This window comes from Penicillium manginii (assembly GCF_028828005.1).
Source record: "Penicillium manginii strain IBT 31320 chromosome Unknown utg000002l:1.0-5564898.0:1.0-5567710.0, whole genome shotgun sequence".
NCBI classification, from domain to species: Eukaryota; Fungi; Ascomycota; class Eurotiomycetes; order Eurotiales; family Aspergillaceae; genus Penicillium; species Penicillium manginii.
The window spans coordinates 526698-547715 of NW_026643103.1; the positions used below are offsets into that span (position 1 = coordinate 526698).

A 21018-nucleotide genomic window follows, 5' to 3' on the forward strand; every position below is an offset into this window, starting at 1 on the left:
CCGATTACGGACATGGTCAGTACGAGGACCTAGTGCTTATGTACCTCGGTGTACATGGCAAACACGCTGCAATGCAGCCAGTGCATCGCAGCGCAGTGCAGCGCAGGGCTTCACACATGGGAGCCAAACGAGTCAGCTGGAAGAGGTAGGATTCTCCATGGCCCCGGCAATCCCAAACATGTCTCTGGGCGTGGGGCAGGGAGGGATCATTATGATTACAGTACGATCTGATCCACGCGAGCGCAGGCCAGGGGGTGGAGAGGGGAGGAGTGGAGTAGAGTGGCAGGGTGGAGGTAGGAGAGTGGAGGGAAGTGGAGCCGGGAACAGTGCCATGCCAGGGCATTGGGATGGATTGGATGCATGGAGATGCAGGGTGCGATATCCGACATCAGTGCGTAGCGGTCGCGCGAAAAGAGCAGAGCCGAGCAGTCAAGGGGAGGAGAAAGGGAGGGCGGGTAGCATGGAATTGATCTACCAATCCAGTTCCTCCGCTTGACCTCCCCAGCTTCGGGGATGAGGCCCGGCTGACGATCAGGAGATCTTCTCCGTGGCGCTAATTGATGACGACGGGGCGCTAGCCTTGAAGCCCCCCTTCGGAGGAGTGCGATAGAAAGGGAATAACTTAGTACGTAGTGTGTATGGAGTATGTCCTTTGTAGTTCGTATGAATGATTGTGATGATGGTGGAGGTAGAGGAGACCCGCACTATTGGAGACGCCGCAAGGCAAAAAAGAAAAGAAACCCCAAAAAACCCAAAAAGAAAATAGAAAATAGAAAATGAAAAAATCGCCCCCAAAAGGCGTGAACCACGCATGAACCATGAACCACGAACCACGAACCACCGAGCATGAAACCACGAACCACGCCGCTGGCGTGGACCATGGATCAGAGACCATGGACCATCTGGAATGGCCAGATGGGCATGGCATGGGCGTGGGAGGTCCGGGCACACGAAATTATTGCATAACTCGATTACAGATCAGATCAGATCAGATCGTGGTGACATTGGTCCATCCCTTGAAAGTTAATACTGGAGTCGGCAGTTTGGGCTTGGTCTCTCAAAAGGACAGAGATATTCCGGGGGAACTGGATAAAAAGGGAGGCGTCGAGAGATGCTGGCGATACTACTAGGGTACCACCACACTGGAATCTGCATATCTGCATCGAAGACAGCATTAAGGTAGAGGAATGGAAGACTGCTACGGTGTCAAGAGGCGTCTGGCATGTACGCGTGTCGATCAATCCAAAGACATTCTGCAAGGCTACGGAGCCATGTGGCATCCCTGGATGATAGGCGCAGACTGAGTACGAAGAACGATACTAGTGCATACGAGGGTATGCAGTCGATACAGCACATGGACATGAGTACGGAGTACTGAGTACACACTGGGCGGAAGCTGAAACGCGCCACGGTGGCGCAGTATCTTGCTGCCTAGAGAGTACGAAACACGAAGAGGAGAGGGCTAGGTCTCCGTACTGAATCGAAGATGCCAAATAAGCTCGAGCAAATGCCAAGCAGTGAGGGTCACACAGCCTCCGAGGCTAAGCTAGCAGGTTGGGTTGGGCACTGACACCTAGGGAGCCGGAAAAGGTCATCGGTGTTGAGTTGTTGAGGGCGGCAGCTGGCCGGTTTGGCCTCGAGTGACATTCGGGACGGGTATGTGCAGCGTCCGGCCCAGTCGAGGAGCAGATGAGGGAGGAGACCATGAAGAGAGTATGGAGGAGCGGGAGTTGACAAGCTTCCAGGCGATCCACGGGCTGTTTGTGTGACCTTGGCGCGGCGATTTAGTCGTGGGCGGTATTTATAGTACGGAGTACAGGGAGAGTACGATGCCATTGGCAGACAGTCTATAGGTCTATCCGTGGAGTACGGAGTATCCGTACAGTGTTGATTGAATGAGTATGGATGGAGTTTACAGACTCCAGAGTACCAGAGGAGGCTACTGAGATAGAGGATAGAGGTGTACTGGGATACAGGACAATACGGCACAATACAGTACATTCATAAATACAGCCACGCAAGGGCCCCGCCTCCACGTGAGTGCCACAAGCGGAGCGCAGAGCTGTACATGGCAATGGGAATGGTACAGGTACGGGAGCAGATGGTGTACCAAGAGCAGAGAATAGGGTCGCACTGAGGATGAAAAATGGGATTGGAAGATGATGTGAGTTAATGGGGAATATGGTTGAGTGGAATGGATCATACAAACCACGTTCGTGACGTGAAGACTCTGGTCATGATGTAATACGGCAAAACGTGTACTCCTTGCGTCGGCAGGGGGTACGATACTTATAGTATAGTACCAGTAGAAGACTGGTATATTGTATCTCTATACTATAAAATAGTATAGTATATATGATATATAGCTTATGCTAAGTATATTACACTATACTAGTAGTATAATATAATACCTAGTAGTAGAACTCCTACTGCTATTGTGTACTCGGTACTCGGTTCTCTCTAAGTATACTCTGATCTCCTCTGCAACCTTGCTTGCCTCGTGGCACAGGTTGCGCGCAGTAGCGGCTTGGCGTATGGTATGGTATATGTTACCTGTATAGTTAGTACAGGACAGTAAATTCCATTCAGTATACATTCACACCAGTACATTCCACTTTTACTACAGGAGAGTACTGGGTCTACCAAGATAGAGTGATAGTGAGCATCAGGCACTCTGCAGTACTGTACTAGTCGAGTAAATAGTCAGAAATACTTCTGGTACCCATACTATAAGGGTATACACAATACCAGTATCAGTACTCTGTATGTATCAGTACAGCCCAAAGTCAAAGTCTAAAATGAAGCAGAAATCCAGCAGAGTCCAAACCCAGAATTGATTAAAAAAGAAAAAAGAAAAAGAAAAGGAAAAAAGGTAAAAAGGAAAAAAGAAAAGAAAAGAAATGCCACCAAATCCGACTCGACATGATCCCCCTTCCATCTGCCTTCGTTGGGTTCCATTCGGCCCCTCTTAACTTTTGGCTCTGATTTTCGCTTTCCCCGATTTGATTCGACTGAAGATTCTCTCTCCACACTTTCCCTCCGCCATGCTTGACTTCCCTTGACTTGATCACTCCCTCGTTATTTACACACTCATTCTTTCGACTTTCTACTATCCCGTATATCTGGTTCCAGTCTATCCAGTATACTACACTTGTCCTAGCTCTACTGTTTTTCTCTTTCTCTTCTCTCTCTTCTCTCTCTTCTCTCCTCCCTCCCCCTCCCTCATGGACTCCCTCACTCATCGGCCATGGGAGCATCAAGCTCCTCAACCTCCGGGCCCCCAAACCCCCAGTTCCTCTCAGACTCTGCCTTCCATATCAACCTTGACCGCGAACATGAATGGGGCATCGGGCCCTGGCCCTGTCCCCACAGAGAAATCTCCTGGGAACTCTTCTCTCAACACTATCGAACGGGATTCGGGGAATTGGTCCATGCCACAAAGCACTAGTAAGACTCGTCTCGAGGTATCTGAGTATCAGAATTGTCGCATACTGACCACATGGTCTCAACAGGATCTTCTACCTACTCAACCGCGACCAATGGCACTGCCAATCATCATAACCAAGTCCATAATCAGAACAACAACTATCCCTCGTTGAACTTCCTCACCTCCACCTCCCAGCCCTCTCCCAACCGGAATCACGTCGTGCCAGACCGGTCGCCCTACGCTCACGACCAATCGACCACTCCCTCCTCCGCCGGCGCAAATCACCCCTCGCCCGGTTTCCACTCGTCGCAGCCCAATTCCGCCCTACCTTCCATCAATCAGAACTATGACGCTTCCTCACAGCGGGGGAGTGTGGTCGATGTCTCCGAGTCGCGACGTAGCAGCGTCGATAGTCGCATGAATCAAGGCATCAGCTCCTTGGCTATCAACCCGGCCTCCCCGTATCACAGCACCAATGCTTCGCAATCCTCCATCGTCTCGAGTCTCCAGCGCGAGCGCGGGATCACCAATGATGCAAACTCCTATCGAGGACCGCGATATTCGGGAGGGAGCCAGCCCTTGTCGCCCTTAGGACCTCGGCCCAGTGAACTTCGAAATTTCGCAGCCGGTCGCACGGCACCGGCCATTTCCTCGAATCCTCGATCCGAGATTTATAACGCCGAGGCGCCCACGGCTGGTATGGCCTATGCCTTCCCCGACCCGGACGTCGCGCGATCAAGCTCCATTTCCTCCAATGAGAAGTCCAATCCACCTTTCTCCAGGAAGGGCAGCACAGCAGAATCACTCAGCAGCTTATACTCAGAGTCGCGTATGCCGCGAGGACAACATGGTATGTGTTTTTTTTCCTTTCTTTTTTTCTCTCTCTCGTTGTTGACCTGTACTCACTGCCTGGATGTGTAGAACTGCCTCCAAATGTACACCACCACTCTCTACAGCACAAGCAGGTCCGCGATTTGATAGGCGAGGCGGATCCATCCGGAAACACACCCTACAGTCGGACTCCCGAATTACGCGTCACACATAAACTCGCCGAGAGGAAGCGCCGGAGTGAGATGAAAGACTGTTTCGAGGCCCTCCGCGTCCGCCTTCCTCATGCCCAGAACAACAAGTCGAGCAAATGGGAGACCTTAACTCGAGCGATCGAGTATATCAGCTCGCTGGAGAAATCGGTCGGTCAGATGCGTCGTGAAACCTCCCTCCTCCGCAACGAGGTGGACGAGCTACGCGCCCAATTGAACCAACAGCAAGGCAATGGGCCTTCGCGATCGGCTTCCATCTATGAGCACCCAATGGTAGCGACACCTACGAATGGGCAGCCTCCGCCAGGTTCAGCTTTTGCCCAATTCGGGAACGGAGTACACCAGATGGAGCAGCAGCAGCAGCAACAGCAGCAGCAGCAACAGCACCAGCCGCGCACACTACCTCCCCTGATGAATGGCTCCGTTGCCCCGATGCAGGGAATCCAGTATACCGATGAGCGACGGTGACGTTGAGATGGAAATCACCGTGCTCACGAATGAGAAATGAACTAGTCATGTTGCAACACGCCACGCACACAACACGCACACGCACCTCCACCGACCACGACCTCTTTCATATTGTCATCCTATATATCCCTTGTTTTAGATATGGGCCCTCAGGGTTTTTTGCGCGACCTGCCTCGAGCCATTGCAGGTCTTTTGCATAGCCGTCGCCATAGTTTACCAGGGCTGGTAGGCTATCTTCCTTCCTTCTGCTCTCAAGCTTTCATTTTGTCATCATTTTGTCAGGGCGTGGCTATCTTTTCTTCCAAGCTTCCAATCTTCTTGTGTCATCCATCATACCCGCGCCATCGCTTGCGTTCTTTTGCCTTTTCTTTGCCTCTCTTCTGTCAAATGTCTTCTTCTCCCCTTTCCGCCTCATGGCATTCGTCTCATTTCATTTCTGCATGTTCTGGATATGACGGGGTATTGGGAAACGGTTCAGGTTTATCATGGGAATGTCTCTTTGCTTTGTTCATTTGTTTTGTGTATTTTGCTTTTCTTTTCTGTCTCTCTCCTTGGACTCTGTTTCAAGCGTCTCCTCATTGCTCGGAGTGTGTACCAAATATCCCAAAAGGCGTGCGCGGCATGCGATGATATCATTCTGCTTCCCTACGTTTCTGCTTTTCTACGTTGTATACCAAGTTGCTCTGCCACCGGCATTGTCGAATTGAATTGGATTGGATTGGTCGAGCTTGATCGCCGGTTCTAGACTCATGGATGGACTTCCACATTCAATTGCTGTGCTCTACTCTACTCATCTCCGGGGAATCAAACCAAGCGCCCAAGCTCAAAGTAAAACCCAGGGTAAAACCAGCTAGTGTCAAAGCTGCAGAATGCCATCGCGTTTCAAGCTAAAATTAAATAAAAATAAAATAATAATAGCAAAAGAAAAGACAAGAAAAGAACTTGAAAGGGCCCGATTCTATTTTGGCCGCACCAGTCAGCTGTTTCCCTCTAAGCGCCCGCCCACCACAGCGGTTAACCTCAACCTTCCACTTCCCCCCAAACTGTCACTTCAACATCCAATGGAATCCTCTGCTTGACTCCCACCCCTGCCGATCTTCATTGCCTTTGTTTGAGATCGCTGCAGAACATGGCTTTTCAAGGAACTTGATTGGCCAAAGCACTCCCCCGACCTGTCGGTGATGGCCCGTTTACTTGACATCTGCTATGCAGTGTGCAAAGCAGCGCATAGCAGAGCAGAGCTCTTTTCTTCCGGCCATGGCCACTTTCGTTGATCTGTTTATTTTCCGTTCTTCTCTGCATTTGTTCTTGACTTTTCATTCCTCTCCTTCTTTTCTTTTCTACCTTCTCTCTTCGTGTTTACTTGTCTGGTCAACGACCAGTGAATGCATCTCAGGCGTTTTCTTTGTTGTGTGCATTGTTCCAGGCGCCACTCTCTACGATTCGCATATTAATAGATCGACTATCTCTTTGTTTCCTCCTATTGATTCTTCAGCGCCCCCCTTCATGGTATGCGATAGTCGACACTTCCCTGCACTGCAGCCCTGCAGCTTTGACAAACAAACTAACCACCGACTATCCACATTCAGTCCTGAGATCCCAGCATCACTATCATCACCGCAGAATGGTCTTCAATCGACAAAAGCAAAAGCCAGCAGATCTCCAAGTACCCGTTGCTCCAACATTCCCTCTTTCCTCGCCGATCAGCGAAGAAATCGAGAGTCCATCATGCTCGTCTGCAGAGGATCGAGATCCAGACCGCACCCGACCATTCGATTTCTTGTCCAAAGTGACCAAACAAAAGGCCGAGAAGCGGGAGGCTCTAGCTCGGCAAATATCGTCCTTGGGTTTATCCCATCGAGATCGTGATCGGCATGGCGAGGCTCCTGGTCCTGGATCCAGGCACAGTATTCGCGGAATCACCAAGAAGAAGAAGAATGCCTCGAAACCAGTTGGGTTGAATTTGGTCACAGATTTCACACTTTCGGCGCCGCCAAAGAAGCAGAAGCAGAATGATAGGGAGCAGGAAAGGAGGGAGGAGAATGTTCCTGCTCCGTTTGTTGATTTAAATGATTTGAAGCAGTTGTCCATGGCTCGGGGAAAGGAGCGGACGGAGCAGACGAATCCATTTCTGAAAGAAGTCCCTCGATCACTGCCCCTCCAGCAACAGCAGAAGCAATTACCCAACACAAATGACTCCCCGCAAACACATATCAATCCATTCCTCGACCCCAATACCCAAGAACCATTCAGTGATGGTTTTTCTCCCTCCGACCGCAATGTGATGATAGGCTTGACAGTACCATATGCCGATTCATCCCATCGACCAAAGGAGACCGATGGTACTGGTGACCAGTACACACCACTCACACCCTCCATTATCGTGACACCAGCCCGCGAAGATGCTCCATGGTCAACGCCCAGTCCGGAAACCCTCCGTCCACGCGCAGCATCCAGCATCTACTCCCGACCAATCTCCCGGGTAGTGGGCAATGAACACAATATACCCCCAGTCCCAGCTATCCCAGAGGCACACAAGAAAGGTCTGGCCTCAGACTTCCTCAGTGCCCATTTCAACGCGATGACAAGAAAGCGCCGCTCAATGTCCGCCGATACAATCTTCGAAGACGCAGACATTAGCAGCCCCGAAGACTCCCACTCCCAGCCTCGAGGACAGTCACACATCTCTATCGACGACAACAATCAAGTACCCCTCGCCAGTCGCCTCAGCATCAACACCCAAGCCAGTCGTCCTGAATCCCAGGGTTGGTGGACATACCTCCTCTCCCCACTCCTGAGCAAAAAGTCACCACTCAGCCCTAGTTTTCCCCGCGATGCACTAATTTCCCCATCGACGAAGAGTACCCGGGAATGGTGGGACGAGAAGGAGAAAGAGACATCTCATTTCTCACCAGATACACCGCAAACAGCAGTGATAAACTGGGATGAAGGCAACAAGAATCTCGAACAGTCGCGCTCTCTGGATAATGATGAAGCGACAATAGTCCAGAAACGCAAGACAGTTCTCTCGACAATTTTCCCCGGTGGAACGATTCAAGGTGAAGCCGCGGAATACTACCAAGCCTGTGCGCACGAACTATTCAGCAAAACGCCTTTCTTCGAGTGCGTTAACCATATCTGTTCCATCACACCGCCAGGTGCCATTATCTCGCCTGCAGATTCATGTCCCGGAGAAACGCGCGATAGGGCACTTATCTTCGCCGAGGCACATGGCGACAACGCTGCGGACGAGAAAGATCGTGGAATCGCAACCTCGGAGGGAGAAACTAAGGGGTTACTTATTGATGTCGACTCACCGAAGCCGGACGGACATACGAAGGAAGTGGCGGTATCTTCGCCGGCATCAAGCTCGAGCGCGGATTCTTGGGACTCGCCACTGAGGGAGGATAGAGATGATGAGAAACATATCCCTGAACCGACGCAGGATTCGTCGAGGGGCATTGCTCCAGAACCACAACCTCAGCCGAGTCATCCTCCACCACAGCAGCAACCACCTGTACCGATGCCAGAACCGTTTCCACCTCCTCCACAAGAACCTATGCCTCCTCCAGCTCCAGCTCCTGTATATCAACCTCCAGCTCCAGCTCCTGTCTATCAACCTCCAGCTCCTGAACCTGGGCCTCCTCCAATGCCACCTCAAGAGATACCTCCTGCTCAACCTCCACAGATTATACACAACTATTATGGAGCGCCTCAAGAACAGCCAGCTATGCAGCAGCCAGTTCCTAATTATGGGCCCGTCTTTCCTCCACAGAATGAAATGCCACCACCGCAGCAATTTCACCCGGAACCACAACAGTTTCAACCTCAACCTCAACCTCAACCTCAACACCAACACCAGTCTCAGGTATCCGACTGGCCAATAGCTCCTCCTCTTACTACAGATCGGAGCTTGGGACCAGAAGCCTCTCGGGAAACTGTGGCTGATCCCCCCGGCGCATTCAAATGAGCCCATATCTCCAGGTTTCCAACGCGCGGCAGCAGGACCAGGTGCCATTCAGCTATCCGAAGTGAATCATCCTGGGAGCCATGAGACGAATCGTGATACAAGCCACGATATCAATGCGCCTGCACCGGCGTATACTCAATACCCCAGGGAAGACCACCGAGAAGTCCCTCTACCTCCACGGTATGATCTACACCCTGCACCAGGCGCCGCAGTAACGGACTCCTCTGCCCCGGTAGGCCCAATGGAGGCTCGACGCCGCAGGTTAGAGCGTGAAGATGCAGCCGGGAGAAAGGTCGGTGGATTCTGGCGCGGCCGCGGATGTTTCAGCAAGAAGGGCTGTTTCGGACGACCAGGACGAGAAGGCCGTCTTCGACGACGCTGGTATCTTGGAATCTGCACTTTATTCCTAGTAATTATCATCTTGGCAATTGTCCTCGCCATCACGCTCACTAAGAAAGGCGACGATACCCCCGTCCAGTCCAATTGGCTCAACTTAACCGGCTACCCGCCCATGCCAACGGGGATCGCCACGATTGCAGGCACAGAGACTCAAGAGTCGACATCAACATGCATCAAGCCCTCGTCACTATGGAGCTGCGCTCTGCCAAAAGACCAACAATCAGATAACAAGCCCTACAATGGCGACGAGCCTACCTTCCGCATCCAGATCCTCTTCCGCAACGGCTCCTACCCCAACAGCACCACCGCCAGCACATCTTCACGAAAGTTCCGCCGTGGAGACATCGACTGGAATCCTTCGCCAGCTACACCCGCTCTAGCAGAGCAGTCCTTCCTAGGAAACACCACAGACGGAAACTCGGCCCCCTACGCCGGCGAAGAAACACCGTTTTACATGACACTCCTCTCCCCGGCACACCTTTCAACAGCAAACATCTACCGACGAAGCAACACCTCCACCACCACCTCATCGAACTCATCCTCCGGAATAACAGCCTCGAACCTAACGGACATCTTCCCCGCCCCAGAAGAAACAACGAACGGCGTTCCCTCCGCCGCAACCCTCTACCCCCTCCCCTCCTCCCAACCAATCCGCCTCTACAATCGCAACAAAGACACCGAACACTACGGCTTCTACACCTACTACGACAAATCAATCTTCCTCTCCTCGAGAGCCCCTCTCGACGGCGGCACCACAGACAAAAACCCCACCGACACAAACGGTGGAAGCAAACAATCCAATTCCGTAACCCGCTGCACCTGGTCTCAAACGCGCTTTCTGGTCCAAATCTGGACAAAACCAGACCGCATAAATCGAGCACTCCTTTCAGCCGGCACGAATTCCAGCAAAACCGTCTCCGGTTCAACAGCTACACCAACGTCCTCAACATCAACATCTTCATCCTCAGCAACGGATTATACTCGTCCAGGCTCATTCCCGTATCCGGTTACCATAACGCTAGATCGACACGGCGGCGACGAGGCGAAGAAACTCGTTTACTGTTATGGGGTGGTTGATGGCGGGCAAGCGTATAATGTTACGGATAAATTGTTGCAGGTTGAGGATCGCGGGGTTGGGGGTAATTTGGTTAACTCCGTTCTTGCGGGGAGTAGTGATACACCCGGTATTGATGGGGGAGTGGGGGGTGTGGGTGTGAGTGGGTTAATTGGATTGAGACGGGGTAGGTTAAGTTGGGGTTTGGATGAAAAGTTGATTTTGTGTCTCAAATAGTTACTTGTTGTTACCTCGTGTAAATCTGAATATAAGATATTGTACATTTCCAAATCACTGTTGAATTGTGCCTTCGATTTTATTGTACTTTGGGGGTGGCCTGAATTATAGAAGTAGGCAGGCTTGGATCTTGTTCTCAATGTAAAATTGAAGTCTATGTGAAGGTTTGGGTTGATTTCAGATCACCTGACCCACCACGTTGCGGGCGGGGCACTAGTCACTTAGACCTCCCCACCTTGCAGGGGATCTTCCCTTCTTATCCAATCAACTGTGATCTACCACTACAACCGTTATCCACCATCGCTCACTTCTTTGCACTTCCCACTTGTCTGTTTCTCAGATTAACTCTCACGAGCCCTCATAGCGCACGAAAATGACAACAACACCTTCCTGGTTCAACGAACAGCCGCTTTCCAATCTCATCAGACGTGGAACAATTGTCACCCTCACCCATCCCGAGGAAACCAAGTGGGAAATCGGTCCCGTGGTCAACAAGCGCCATAACCAGCTGGAGAAAGGAGAAGTGGAGGATGACAGGCCGTCCTAAGCCTCAGTCAAGGTAGAATGCCGCAAACCAGGAAAAACCCTTGCCTCAGCCTTTATGCGCATTTATGTTCAGCTCCCATTCAAAATGACCGAATTTGCCCCCCCGGCAAGACGTGCTCAGCAGGCCAATACATCATTCACGCCCGAGGAACTCACAGCCTTTCAGATGCTTAGTGCTCATGAAAAGGCATCGAAGGTCACCCCAAAACTTCTCGCCTTTCAGGAAAAGACACAAGATGGTGACAATTGGCCAGTTCCTGGAGGATTTCTGACATATGTTGTCTGGGAGAAGGTTCCCGGAATACAGCTAGGCGATTCTACTGGAGCCGCTCCGTACTTTTGGAAATCATTCCCCAGGAAAGAGGATCGGGCTCCAATCCAGAAGGCTTTCCTGGAAACTTTCAAGTAAATTATTTTCATCTCTGTATACGAGATCTGCACTAACCAGGAACGTGATTAGCTATATCCAAGAAGCTGGTATCTGGCCTGCATTCTGTTACGCTCGCAACCTAGTCTGGCATGCACGAACTAAAAAGCTGCATGTGAACCCCCTCATCTTTGTTATCTGGAGCTAGTAATACTTGGAGGCTAACTCAACTGTACTTTCTAGCTACTGGGTCGGATTTCGCAAGTGGGGTGCCATCAGGCCAGAAAGGAACGTGAGAAAGGGCTGGCTGGCTTTTTTCGACCTGGTCAAGGTTCCTCCCCGCCAACAACCCTTGGAAGCTGACTGGGACGGGAATACCAAGGAATGGAAGTTTTAGATCCAATTGACTTCTTCCCTGCTCTGGGAATGGACCCTTCTTTATTACTCTTTCTGCTGGATCGGCGACACTTCCCACTGGACGGCGTACGGAGAATTCTTTCTTGTTTTTGATCAGGACTCTCTTTCGTTTATCTTTTTACTTTTCTACTTCCAATCTTGCTTGATCTCTGTGTTCAATCAAAATTTTACTATCTCCTTTCAACTTTCAAGGTCATTTATCGTATAACGATGGTTTCTCAGACCGTCCTCATCTGAGGCAGTATGGGTGTGTTGATGATATCTATTTAGAGACTCGCTACGTAATACAGCTCGGGGCTACTAGTATTTACACCGCATTCCATCTGAGTCCCCTTGTTTGAAGAGTATCTAAATGACGCCGCTTCTGGCAGTTGTTGATTTCTGATGACGTGACCCGCTCCCACCATTACGGACACTATTTACTTAGACCTCTCCGCCTTGCAGGGGGACTTGCCTTCTTACCCAATCAAACCTTCTCCACAACCACCTACTACACTACAGTTCCACTCTCAAGCGCTCTGCTGTCACATCAAAATGGAATATCCAATATCCCGATTCTGGTTCGGACCAGCCAGCGAGCTCATCAAGGCTGGGAAGGTTATCCAACTCAAAGATCCCATGAGCCGCTGGAAAATCGAGCGGTTGCTCAGCGAGCGGGAGCACCGGATCTTCGCACTGGAAGCAAGAAACAACTGTCCCTCCTACGTCTCAGTCAAGATGCAGTGCAGCAAAGACAAGGAACCTACAACGAAGGCTTTTATGCGTGTCTTTCTCCAGATCCCGCATAAAGACACTGCCTTCGCTCCCATCAAAGAACTTGCTAAACACGCTAGGCAAAGTTACCTTCCCCGAGAGCTGGAAGCATTTCAGCTATTCAGTAAAGATGATTCGGCATCGAAGTGCACCCCACGTCTCATCGGTTCTCTGCAAGTGGAGCAAGGGAGAGACCTACTGGTTCCTGGTGGCTTTCTTATCTACTATGTATGGGAGAAGGTATCCGGGATCCGCTTAGGTGACTACACTGGAAAGGCTAGATGGTTCTGGGACATCCAAAGCAAGAAGGAGCGAGAACTGATCCGTGAAAAGTTCGAGGAATCTTTCAAGTAAGTTATCTTGCTATTTTCCAGGAAATACCAATGTTCAAAACTAATTAGATTAATAATCAGCGCGCTTCGCGACGTCGGTATCCTGCCTGAGTTCGCTTCCGCAAATAACTTGGTGTGGAACTTACAAACCCAAACGCTGTATGTGATCTCTTTCTTTGATCTTATCAAAAACACCTGGGAGCTAATCACACTCTACTACATAGTTACTGGATCGGATTCCGAGATTGGAGCGAGACCGGGAGAGAGAAGCCCATGACTGAGGAATGGTATTTTGTGTTTGATCTCATGCGTGTTCCTTCCGGCAGCCCAACCCCACTGGATCGCAAATACAATGGGAACAAAAAGGAATGGATTCGTTAGAAGAGCTTGGTTCTTCTCTTCACGATAGCCCTCCGGGGCTCTTTCGTTTTCCTTTCTGCTGGAACGGTGACACTTCCCACTATGCGGCATACGGGAACCCTGAGTAGTTTTCTACTCATCCGCTACCGAGAGATATTTGATAGTGTAGATCATTGTTAAGAATTACACGGGTATCCGGGATTGTAGGATGCTCCCGTCGAGTCGAGTCAGCCCTGGAGTAGAGTCGCAGTTTGAATCGCTGAATACATACTACTAGCACCTACCTAGGTAGGTAGTAGTACGAGAGGGTTCAAGGAGGGCTCTGTGCAACCTTAGGATTAGGCCCAAGAAGTGGCCAGTTCCAAATTGAAGGTTTGACCCAAGACTGCTCTTCAATGTTGCTTTTTAGGTGCTAGGTATTCATGCGATTCGCGATTTCAAAGTCGTGGGAGGAACTTTGACGAGCCCAAAAGCACGAAGCCAATTTTTTCTTAATTGCTTCTCGGGCTCGGCGGCGTATCCGCAGACCCTAGGCATTGTGCTTATTTATGTCCTGCTTCCATTCACATACACCGAGTTTGCCCCACCTGAAAAGCGCGCTATGCAGGCCAATAATTCTGTCACGCCCGAGGAGCTTGTCGCCTTCAAGATCCTGAGGGACCATGATGCAGCGTCGAAGGCCACCCCAAGCCTTCTTGCATATCAGGAAACGACGCAGAGTGCCAACATGCCAGTTCCTGGCGGGTTCCTGACCTACGTTGTTTGGAAAAAGGTTTCTGGAATACAGTTAGGTGATAATACTGGGGCCGCTACAAGCTTTTGGAAGTCATTCCCCAAGAAAGAGGATCGAGATCCAATCCAGAAGGCTTTCATGCGAAATTTCAAGTATGTCATATCTCTTCTTCTGGGTACGAGATCTACACTGACTGGGAATAATTAGCGACATTCTGTACGCTGGTGTTTGGCCTAGATTCTGTTGCGCTCGCAATCTGGTCTGGCATTCAAGAACAAAAACTCTGTACGTAAAGCTCTCTGAAACTCCTGCCTTTGTCTTTTATCTCATTCGTGATAGTTGGAAGCTTACTCAACTATACTCTATAAATGGCTACTGGGTCGGATTTCGCGAATGGAGTGATGCCGCACCAAAACGGGACTTGAGATTACTAGGTTGGCTGGCTTTTTCGATATGGTGAAGGTTCCTGCCCGTCAAAAATCCTTATTCCCCGACTGGAACAAGGATCCCAGCGAGTGGAAGTGGTAAATGTGAGCATGGAATTGAATGGTCATTACTGAATGGACCGCCATTTGGGCTTCCTCCGAACTGCGTCAGAATTTAGGTTATTGTCGCCCCCCCCCCCCCCAAGTGCTACAGCCAAATTGAAGATACTATGTTACTCGTGTTCCAAGAATCAACGGTTGGCCGCTTTACGGTATTGCCAGAACTCTTCTTTGAAGAGCCAAAATTTCAGATGTACACCTGGGCATTTATCCGAGGAATGCAAACTTCGAAGTATTGAAAATAGTATGCTCTATTGAGTGTCGCGATCAGAAGGTAGTAGATACGTACCTTCAAGCCTGCTGGCGAAATGAAAACTGCCTATAATGTAGATGTAGCATTTGGGCCGTGGACTTCTTCACATCTTTGCCTCACTCATCGAGCAAGATGCCACATCGGAGCAGAATAAAGGCTGGGAAGGAGATCTAGAAATTTCATCACTGCCATACGGTAATAAAATGTATATTGTCATGTAAGCTGGACTGTACCCTGCTGACCCTGCGTCGCTAGACCAATACGTTTTCTATGGCTTTTGTCTTGACTTGAGTATCATACATTTTTTACCTACGCGCAAATCCATCCCCGGTCGCAACTTGTATTGTCCTTGGCACGGGAGGATAGTAACTAATCAAACGCCTGCGGCAGCAAGCCCTAGTAGATGGGGGCGCATCCTGTAGTTAGCAGGGGCTGCCCGGATGTCTATAAATAGTTCCCAAAAATTAATAAGAATAGCCCCCACGGTATGAAACTTTTCCCTTTCAATCGCTTCAAGTTTTCCTTCACCTTGGATTTCTTTTAATTTCTCCAACCCATTCTATTTTAAAGTTGTCAACATGAGCGAATCTGGGAAGGAGAAAATTTCTCCTTTTGGGCCTCGCGAAGCTGAATCGTCTCACCATGCTAGTGGATCCCCCCCGAACTCGGATGAACCTGAAACACATAGTTCAGAAAACAAATAAGATCAGAGGAATGTCAGTGACTCTTGAATATTTCCGTTGCTCAAAAGTTTTCTATGAACAATATGGCTTCCAAAATTTTAGCTGAACAATGATTATAGGATATGGCTGGCCATGTTAATTGTCATCACAACTTGGTCCGCACTCTGCATTCTTGGATACCGGAAAGAAAGTCCACAAACCGTTTACCGATTTTTTTTGCTTAGAAACCTTGTTTTCTTTGCGGTGATTCTTCCGGAACTTGTGGTCAAACATAATGATCTCCGAAATGAAAGACATCTTTCGCGAACGCAGGCTCTACTAGTGATGGCCCCGAATTACATCTTTATGTTCCTGCTGCCTACATTAAACATGAATGAGATTGGAAGGCTTTTAACGGATCGATCTTTTCGAGAAAATATACACTGGCTCTCAATTTGGAATGACTAGGGGGGGGCGTCGTTGGTGACTGTGTATAACATTGCCATTTGGGAGTCTCTGTTTTGATTTGGTCCGGAATCAAACCAGACATCCAATGTAGCTGGCCTCAAGGCGATTCGACTTTTTCTAGTGGGAATTTTCATTCGATATGCCCTCTGTTTTCTACCTCAGTTGGATAGCTTGATCTCAGTCGTTTCTGATTACGGAAAAAGAGCAGATTCGGCTGACAATAAGCCAGATATAAAGGCATGCTGAAAAGAAAGGTAATTAAGGATATCGTTCATGGGAAGTCCATGTCTTCTTAGCCAAATTTTCAGTCCTATGTACAAGAAATTTGATGATCACTATATCCACAATTCTATGAATATTGATGATTGATCCAACTTTGTCTTTCCAGTATTTTGAACTTCAATAAATAGGCCTGTAGTAGATGCTAGATCAAGCTCTGCAAAATTTTGAACCCGACGTTCAAAAAATGTTGATGAAAGTGTATTAAATAATTTACCCGGGTAGTAGGTGGATTTCAAGCCCTGTGGTACTGTCCAGTGTCACGGTGTAGGTCAGAAAGATCGAATTTTCGGCTTCAGCATTAGTACAGCAGCATAAACCGACCGAATCCAGCATAAATAAGAAGGGAAGACCTCGGGAAATTAAAGGATTTCAGTTTGGACCCCACCTACCTGGGCACGCTTGCACCGCCACAACATGAATTCTGTTAGTCTACTCCGTAGACATCTCGATAATTACTTTTTGAAGGAATACCAATTCAGCCACAATCCTAGTCACAAGATTTCCGAAAGAATTGATTTTAACAGATCCATAGGTACGAATCATTAATATTAATCAAGATGAGGCTGCAGTATGCCATTAGTTCATCCATATACGTAGCACAAAGGGGCCATGGGGCGGAGAGGAAGATAGCAAACTGAAGGAGTGCTCAAATACTAGGAAAGATTGGAATTAGCTTCTACATCGTTCACAGCTCGCTCTGCCAACTTGAATAAATGCTCGTCGCCCGAATTGACCGTGAAACGAAAGCTGAGGGAAATAGCAATTGGAAGCGAAAGATGGAGTTGAAATCTTTTGGATGAAGCAGCCATACGAATAAAATCGAAATGAGCAAATGGGAAACAGACCACTGGATGTCGAATTCCTCCCATGGGAAGATAATACGCAAGCTTTAAGCAAGGCCGCTTTTTGACTCCTTGATTAAGGAAGTCATTCAAATCGAGTTTTACCGTCTGTAAGCCTCGGACAGCGAGTGCCAGTGAGAGGTGGGATTGGATGTTTAGGTGATCAACGTCCACTTGTAAAGGTTCACTGTTTAGCCGAGAACAATGTTACATTAAATGCAGGCCTGGGAATGAGGAATAAGAACTCGAATGCGAATAGTCCAAAACCTTACGCATTTATATTCATGCTGACCCCTCATCTTGACTAAATAAGATAAATTACCTAGTAAGTACATATAGCTAGAAAGGGGGCTTCCAAGGGTTTAATTCGTTGCTGCAATACTAAAAACAAAGGAAGACGCAGCTCACCAGTAGGAATCTCCCGGGGCCACAGTGTACAGCACTTGGAACCAGGAAAAAGCACCAAAGCCCGGAAACAACCCCACGGCCTGGAAACAAGTATTCTGATGCGAAATCTATTGGACAAAGCGTGTGTAGATGGAATGTCAAATCGCTCGCGCCTTGAAATACGGTCTCGATATCTAAAATTGTGCCACAGACCCACAATTTCATTCATCGAGACGTTGTGATTTGCCAAAACGTGGAGGTCGAACGGCCAAGATGAGCTAATACTCGCAGCTCATGCCCGATTGGTAGATTCGTCGACTAAAGCGACCACTTGTTGTAGGGCCCGGATTTTATATCCAAGGCCTCTATTGTTGTAAAGAAGAGTAAAATATAAAGACTGCCAATCACTCCTATATTCGATAACCCGCAGCACCTTTAGAATATTCAACCTCATTATTTCCGTTTCCAATAACAACAATGGCAGGTGAATTGTCCGATCTCACCTCTACCCTGGCGTCCGCTCTGGCAAATCATCCAGATCCCGACAAGATCCCATTTTCCGAGCGCATGCAGCTTGTGGGAATTGTCAATAGATTGCAAGAAGCATTGGAACCTCCACAACTGCCTCTCCAACGAATTTGTTTCTCGGTACGTGTCCTCGGAGTGAATTAACACATAGTGTATGTCTCAATAAAACATCCACTAATATGTCCCTTGGCAGCACTATGGTATCGCCGTTATTCGCATATCCCAGGGGATGGGGGTCTTTGATGCATTCGTTGAAGCTCAAGGAGCAGAGTTGTCACTAGAAGAACTGTCCTCCAAAGTAAAGGGGGACAAGAACCTGCTGAGTAGATAATCCTACTCCTAAACTGCATCACTTGGGGAGAATGATACTGATTATCTCACAGAACGTATCATGCGCTTTTTGTCCGCCCATAATATTTTCAAGCAAACAGCATGTGGATCTTATAAGCCAATGCCTCTGGCAATGACATTGGGAAATGGGTCACCTCCCGGAGACATGATCAAACACTTGTAGGCATTCCCATCTATCTTTATAATATGGAAGGTACTGATAGCCAGTCCCAGCCACAACAATATGCAGGTAACTGTGAAGCTCTTTGATTACTTTGAATTAAATGGCTACCAAAGCCCAGACGACGCAAGTCATGCACCCTTTCAACTTGCATATAATACCGAGAGCCACTATTTCGAATGGCTGAGCCAAAACGCCGACAAACAAGAAGTATTCAACTCTGTCATGACTCAAAGCCAACAACATCGCGGCGCAGACTGGTTTGAAATATATCCAGTGCAAGAAAAGCTACATGCGTCCCCGGATCAAGTTTTACTGGTTGATATCGGTGGCGGTGTCGGCCATGATATTATCGCGTTTCAGAAGCGATTTCCAAATCTCACTGGAAAGCTCGTCTTACAGGATCTCCCTCAGGTCATCAATACCATCAAGGATCCCCTTCCCGGGGGAATTTCGGCTATTGGTCACAACATGTTCGAGCAACAACCTATCAATGGCGCCGTTGCGTACTATATGAGAACTGTTTTACACGACTTCCCGGACAAGCAAGCTCTTGATGCTCTCGCACGGATCCACGATGCCATGACTCAGGACTCTTTCTTGTTCATTCATGAACATATAATGCCTGATAGCTCTGATGTTCCTCCAATTGCGGCAACACTCGATATACATATGATGGAAATCTTTTCCTCGCTGGAACGAACCGAGAAGGAGTGGGTGACTCTTTTGGAAAGCGCTGGATTTAGGGTGGCAAAGGTCTGGAAAGAAGACTCGTTCGGCCAGTCCACTGCTCTCTTTGAAGCCAAGTTGCAATGAGTGGTGAATGATTGTTGAAATATGAGCAGTATGTTCAATATCGAGTTTATTTTGATTATAGTTTACCAAGACTATTCATACGTAAATGGCGGAGAATGAGATCTGTTTTCATATCTGAAAGCTCCAGAGCTTACGCTGTAAGCTTCCTACGAGCCACATCACTTCCACGAATAAATGACCAATTCGCCGCTTGCTCTTCCGATGACAATGTATCAAGCAGGAATCTTGACAGTTCCTCCTCCGTCTCAGCGTCTATAATCGAAGCATCCGGCTGGCCATGCATCCACATTTCCTTCTTTAGATTATTTAAAGCCATAGAGACGATGACATTGGAATTAACGATTCCCTCGCAGTGTGGCCACATTTCCACCGCCCGGATTGCCTGTAAACGAACGACATAATCCGGACACTCCGAGGCCACCACCCACAAACCCGGGAGAACACCATAGTCCAGAGTCAATGTTGGCCGATCGGAGAACTTGGCCAAAAATGCTTGATGAGCCGATAGGAGGGAGATGTATTTTGGTGTCAAGTTTTCAGGTATCGGTCCTTTGATAAGACAAGTCTCCAAGCTGAGCATTTGTGAAAGGCTCTGGAGCTGAGAAACGTCAACACCCTCCTGCTCGCGACGACTGAGTGTATGATAGGAGTCGCGATAGAACAAACTGAACCGTTTTTGAAATTGATAATTGTAGAACAGAATTTCCTGTTGCTTTTGGACAAGTTCATCGCACTGAGATGTGACTTCAGCGGCGGAGAACGGCCAGCATCGAGCGAGAAATGGAATTCCCAAATTGAGCAGGAAAGTAACACTCCGCTGCACATCGGCCATACTCTTTATGTCCGAGAATACATCCGAAATGTGCAAGTCATCATTGAAACCTACGTGGTTGAAAAAGAATGGGGTGCCCGACCCGAAATGGGAGGATTCGATGTCGAGTCGTTCAAATACCCGGACCAATGAATCTTCTAAGTTGAGTGTTCGATGAGACTCTTGTGTTTCCTTGAGGATATGAAGCCCACCATGTAGATGTTGGAAGGCATTTTGATATTGTCCTAGTAGCAATTCCGACATGACAAAAAGCAGACAGCATACTAGCATCACTTCTCTAAACTGAGGGTCGTTCGAGGTGTGGCGTTTTGAAAGGTAGCTATATGATCGCGAGGCCTGCTGAGCTGCAAAGCGATGACGGGCTCGTTGAAGGTTTTCCCCTGATAAGCGCATTTTGTTCGCGTCTGAATCCTCGTGCACTGCTCCAAGCATATTGGCGGCATGGTAGACGGCAGGATCAGCCTGGCTAATCTGCAAAATAATCCTGCTCCAGAGAGGAGATTCAAAGATTGCCCCGAGGCCTGGTATTGAGCATCGCTGGAAGTATGAAAAACATCGTCGCTCGTCTGTGGTGGTTGTCCACGCCAGATGGGGTAAGGTATTACGGGGGAATGTGAGACTTTGCGTCTTGGCAGCCAAGCGATGCAAATCATAGCCATCGCATTTACGGCCGGTAGATTGGCAGTTATTGCATATCCCCGGGGCTTCGTCGCACTTAACGTGTCGCACTCTGCATACCCCACCAGTCAGTATAGTGGTGGTTGGATTCGATCGAGAATACCAGCGGGG

General features: G+C 48.8%; 8 protein-coding genes across 8 annotated transcripts; 7 read left to right on the forward strand and 1 right to left on the reverse strand.

Moving 5' to 3' along the window:
• Positions 1 to 3224: 3224 nt before the first annotated feature.
• Positions 3225 to 4935, forward strand: N7533_001487 (uncharacterized protein; the record flags this gene model as incomplete). Its single annotated transcript, XM_057098137.1, has 3 exons — positions 3225 to 3447; positions 3513 to 4277; positions 4349 to 4935. 3 exons carry the CDS (start codon positions 3225 to 3227, stop codon positions 4933 to 4935), a joined length of 1575 nt encoding a protein of 524 aa, XP_056963273.1.
• A 1624-nt stretch (positions 4936 to 6559) lies between these two features.
• N7533_001488 (uncharacterized protein) lies at positions 6560 to 8905 on the forward strand (the record flags this gene model as incomplete). Its single annotated transcript, XM_057098138.1, has 1 exon — positions 6560 to 8905. The coding sequence occupies one exon, from the start codon at positions 6560 to 6562 to the stop codon at positions 8903 to 8905; it is 2346 nt and encodes a 781-aa protein (XP_056963274.1).
• Positions 8906 to 9146: 241 nt separating this feature from the next.
• Positions 9147 to 10595, forward strand: N7533_001489 (uncharacterized protein; the record flags this gene model as incomplete). The annotated part of the gene is made up of 1 exon (XM_057098139.1): positions 9147 to 10595. One exon carries the CDS (start codon positions 9147 to 9149, stop codon positions 10593 to 10595), a length of 1449 nt encoding a protein of 482 aa, XP_056963275.1.
• Positions 10596 to 11226: 631 nt separating this feature from the next.
• On the forward strand, positions 11227 to 11905 carry N7533_001490 (uncharacterized protein; the record flags this gene model as incomplete). Its single annotated transcript, XM_057098140.1, has 2 exons — positions 11227 to 11546; positions 11752 to 11905. 2 exons carry the CDS (start codon positions 11227 to 11229, stop codon positions 11903 to 11905), a joined length of 474 nt encoding a protein of 157 aa, XP_056963276.1.
• Positions 11906 to 12459: 554 nt separating this feature from the next.
• N7533_001491 (uncharacterized protein) lies at positions 12460 to 13391 on the forward strand (the record flags this gene model as incomplete). Its single annotated transcript, XM_057098141.1, has 3 exons — positions 12460 to 13028; positions 13092 to 13169; positions 13235 to 13391. 3 exons carry the CDS (start codon positions 12460 to 12462, stop codon positions 13389 to 13391), a joined length of 804 nt encoding a protein of 267 aa, XP_056963277.1.
• Positions 13392 to 13765: 374 nt separating this feature from the next.
• Positions 13766 to 14310, forward strand: N7533_001492 (uncharacterized protein; the record flags this gene model as incomplete). The annotated part of the gene is made up of 2 exons (XM_057098142.1): positions 13766 to 13779; positions 13851 to 14310. The coding sequence occupies 2 exons, from the start codon at positions 13766 to 13768 to the stop codon at positions 14308 to 14310; spliced, it is 474 nt and encodes a 157-aa protein (XP_056963278.1).
• Positions 14311 to 18019: 3709 nt separating this feature from the next.
• Positions 18020 to 19397, forward strand: N7533_001493 (uncharacterized protein; the record flags this gene model as incomplete). The annotated part of the gene is made up of 4 exons (XM_057098143.1): positions 18020 to 18190; positions 18264 to 18393; positions 18454 to 18580; positions 18635 to 19397. 4 exons carry the CDS (start codon positions 18020 to 18022, stop codon positions 19395 to 19397), a joined length of 1191 nt encoding a protein of 396 aa, XP_056963279.1.
• Positions 19398 to 19527: 130 nt separating this feature from the next.
• Positions 19528 to 20661, reverse strand: N7533_001494 (uncharacterized protein; the record flags this gene model as incomplete). Its single annotated transcript, XM_057098144.1, has 1 exon — positions 19528 to 20661. One exon carries the CDS (start codon positions 20659 to 20661, stop codon positions 19528 to 19530), a length of 1134 nt encoding a protein of 377 aa, XP_056963280.1.
• Positions 20662 to 21018: the final 357 nt, after the last annotated feature.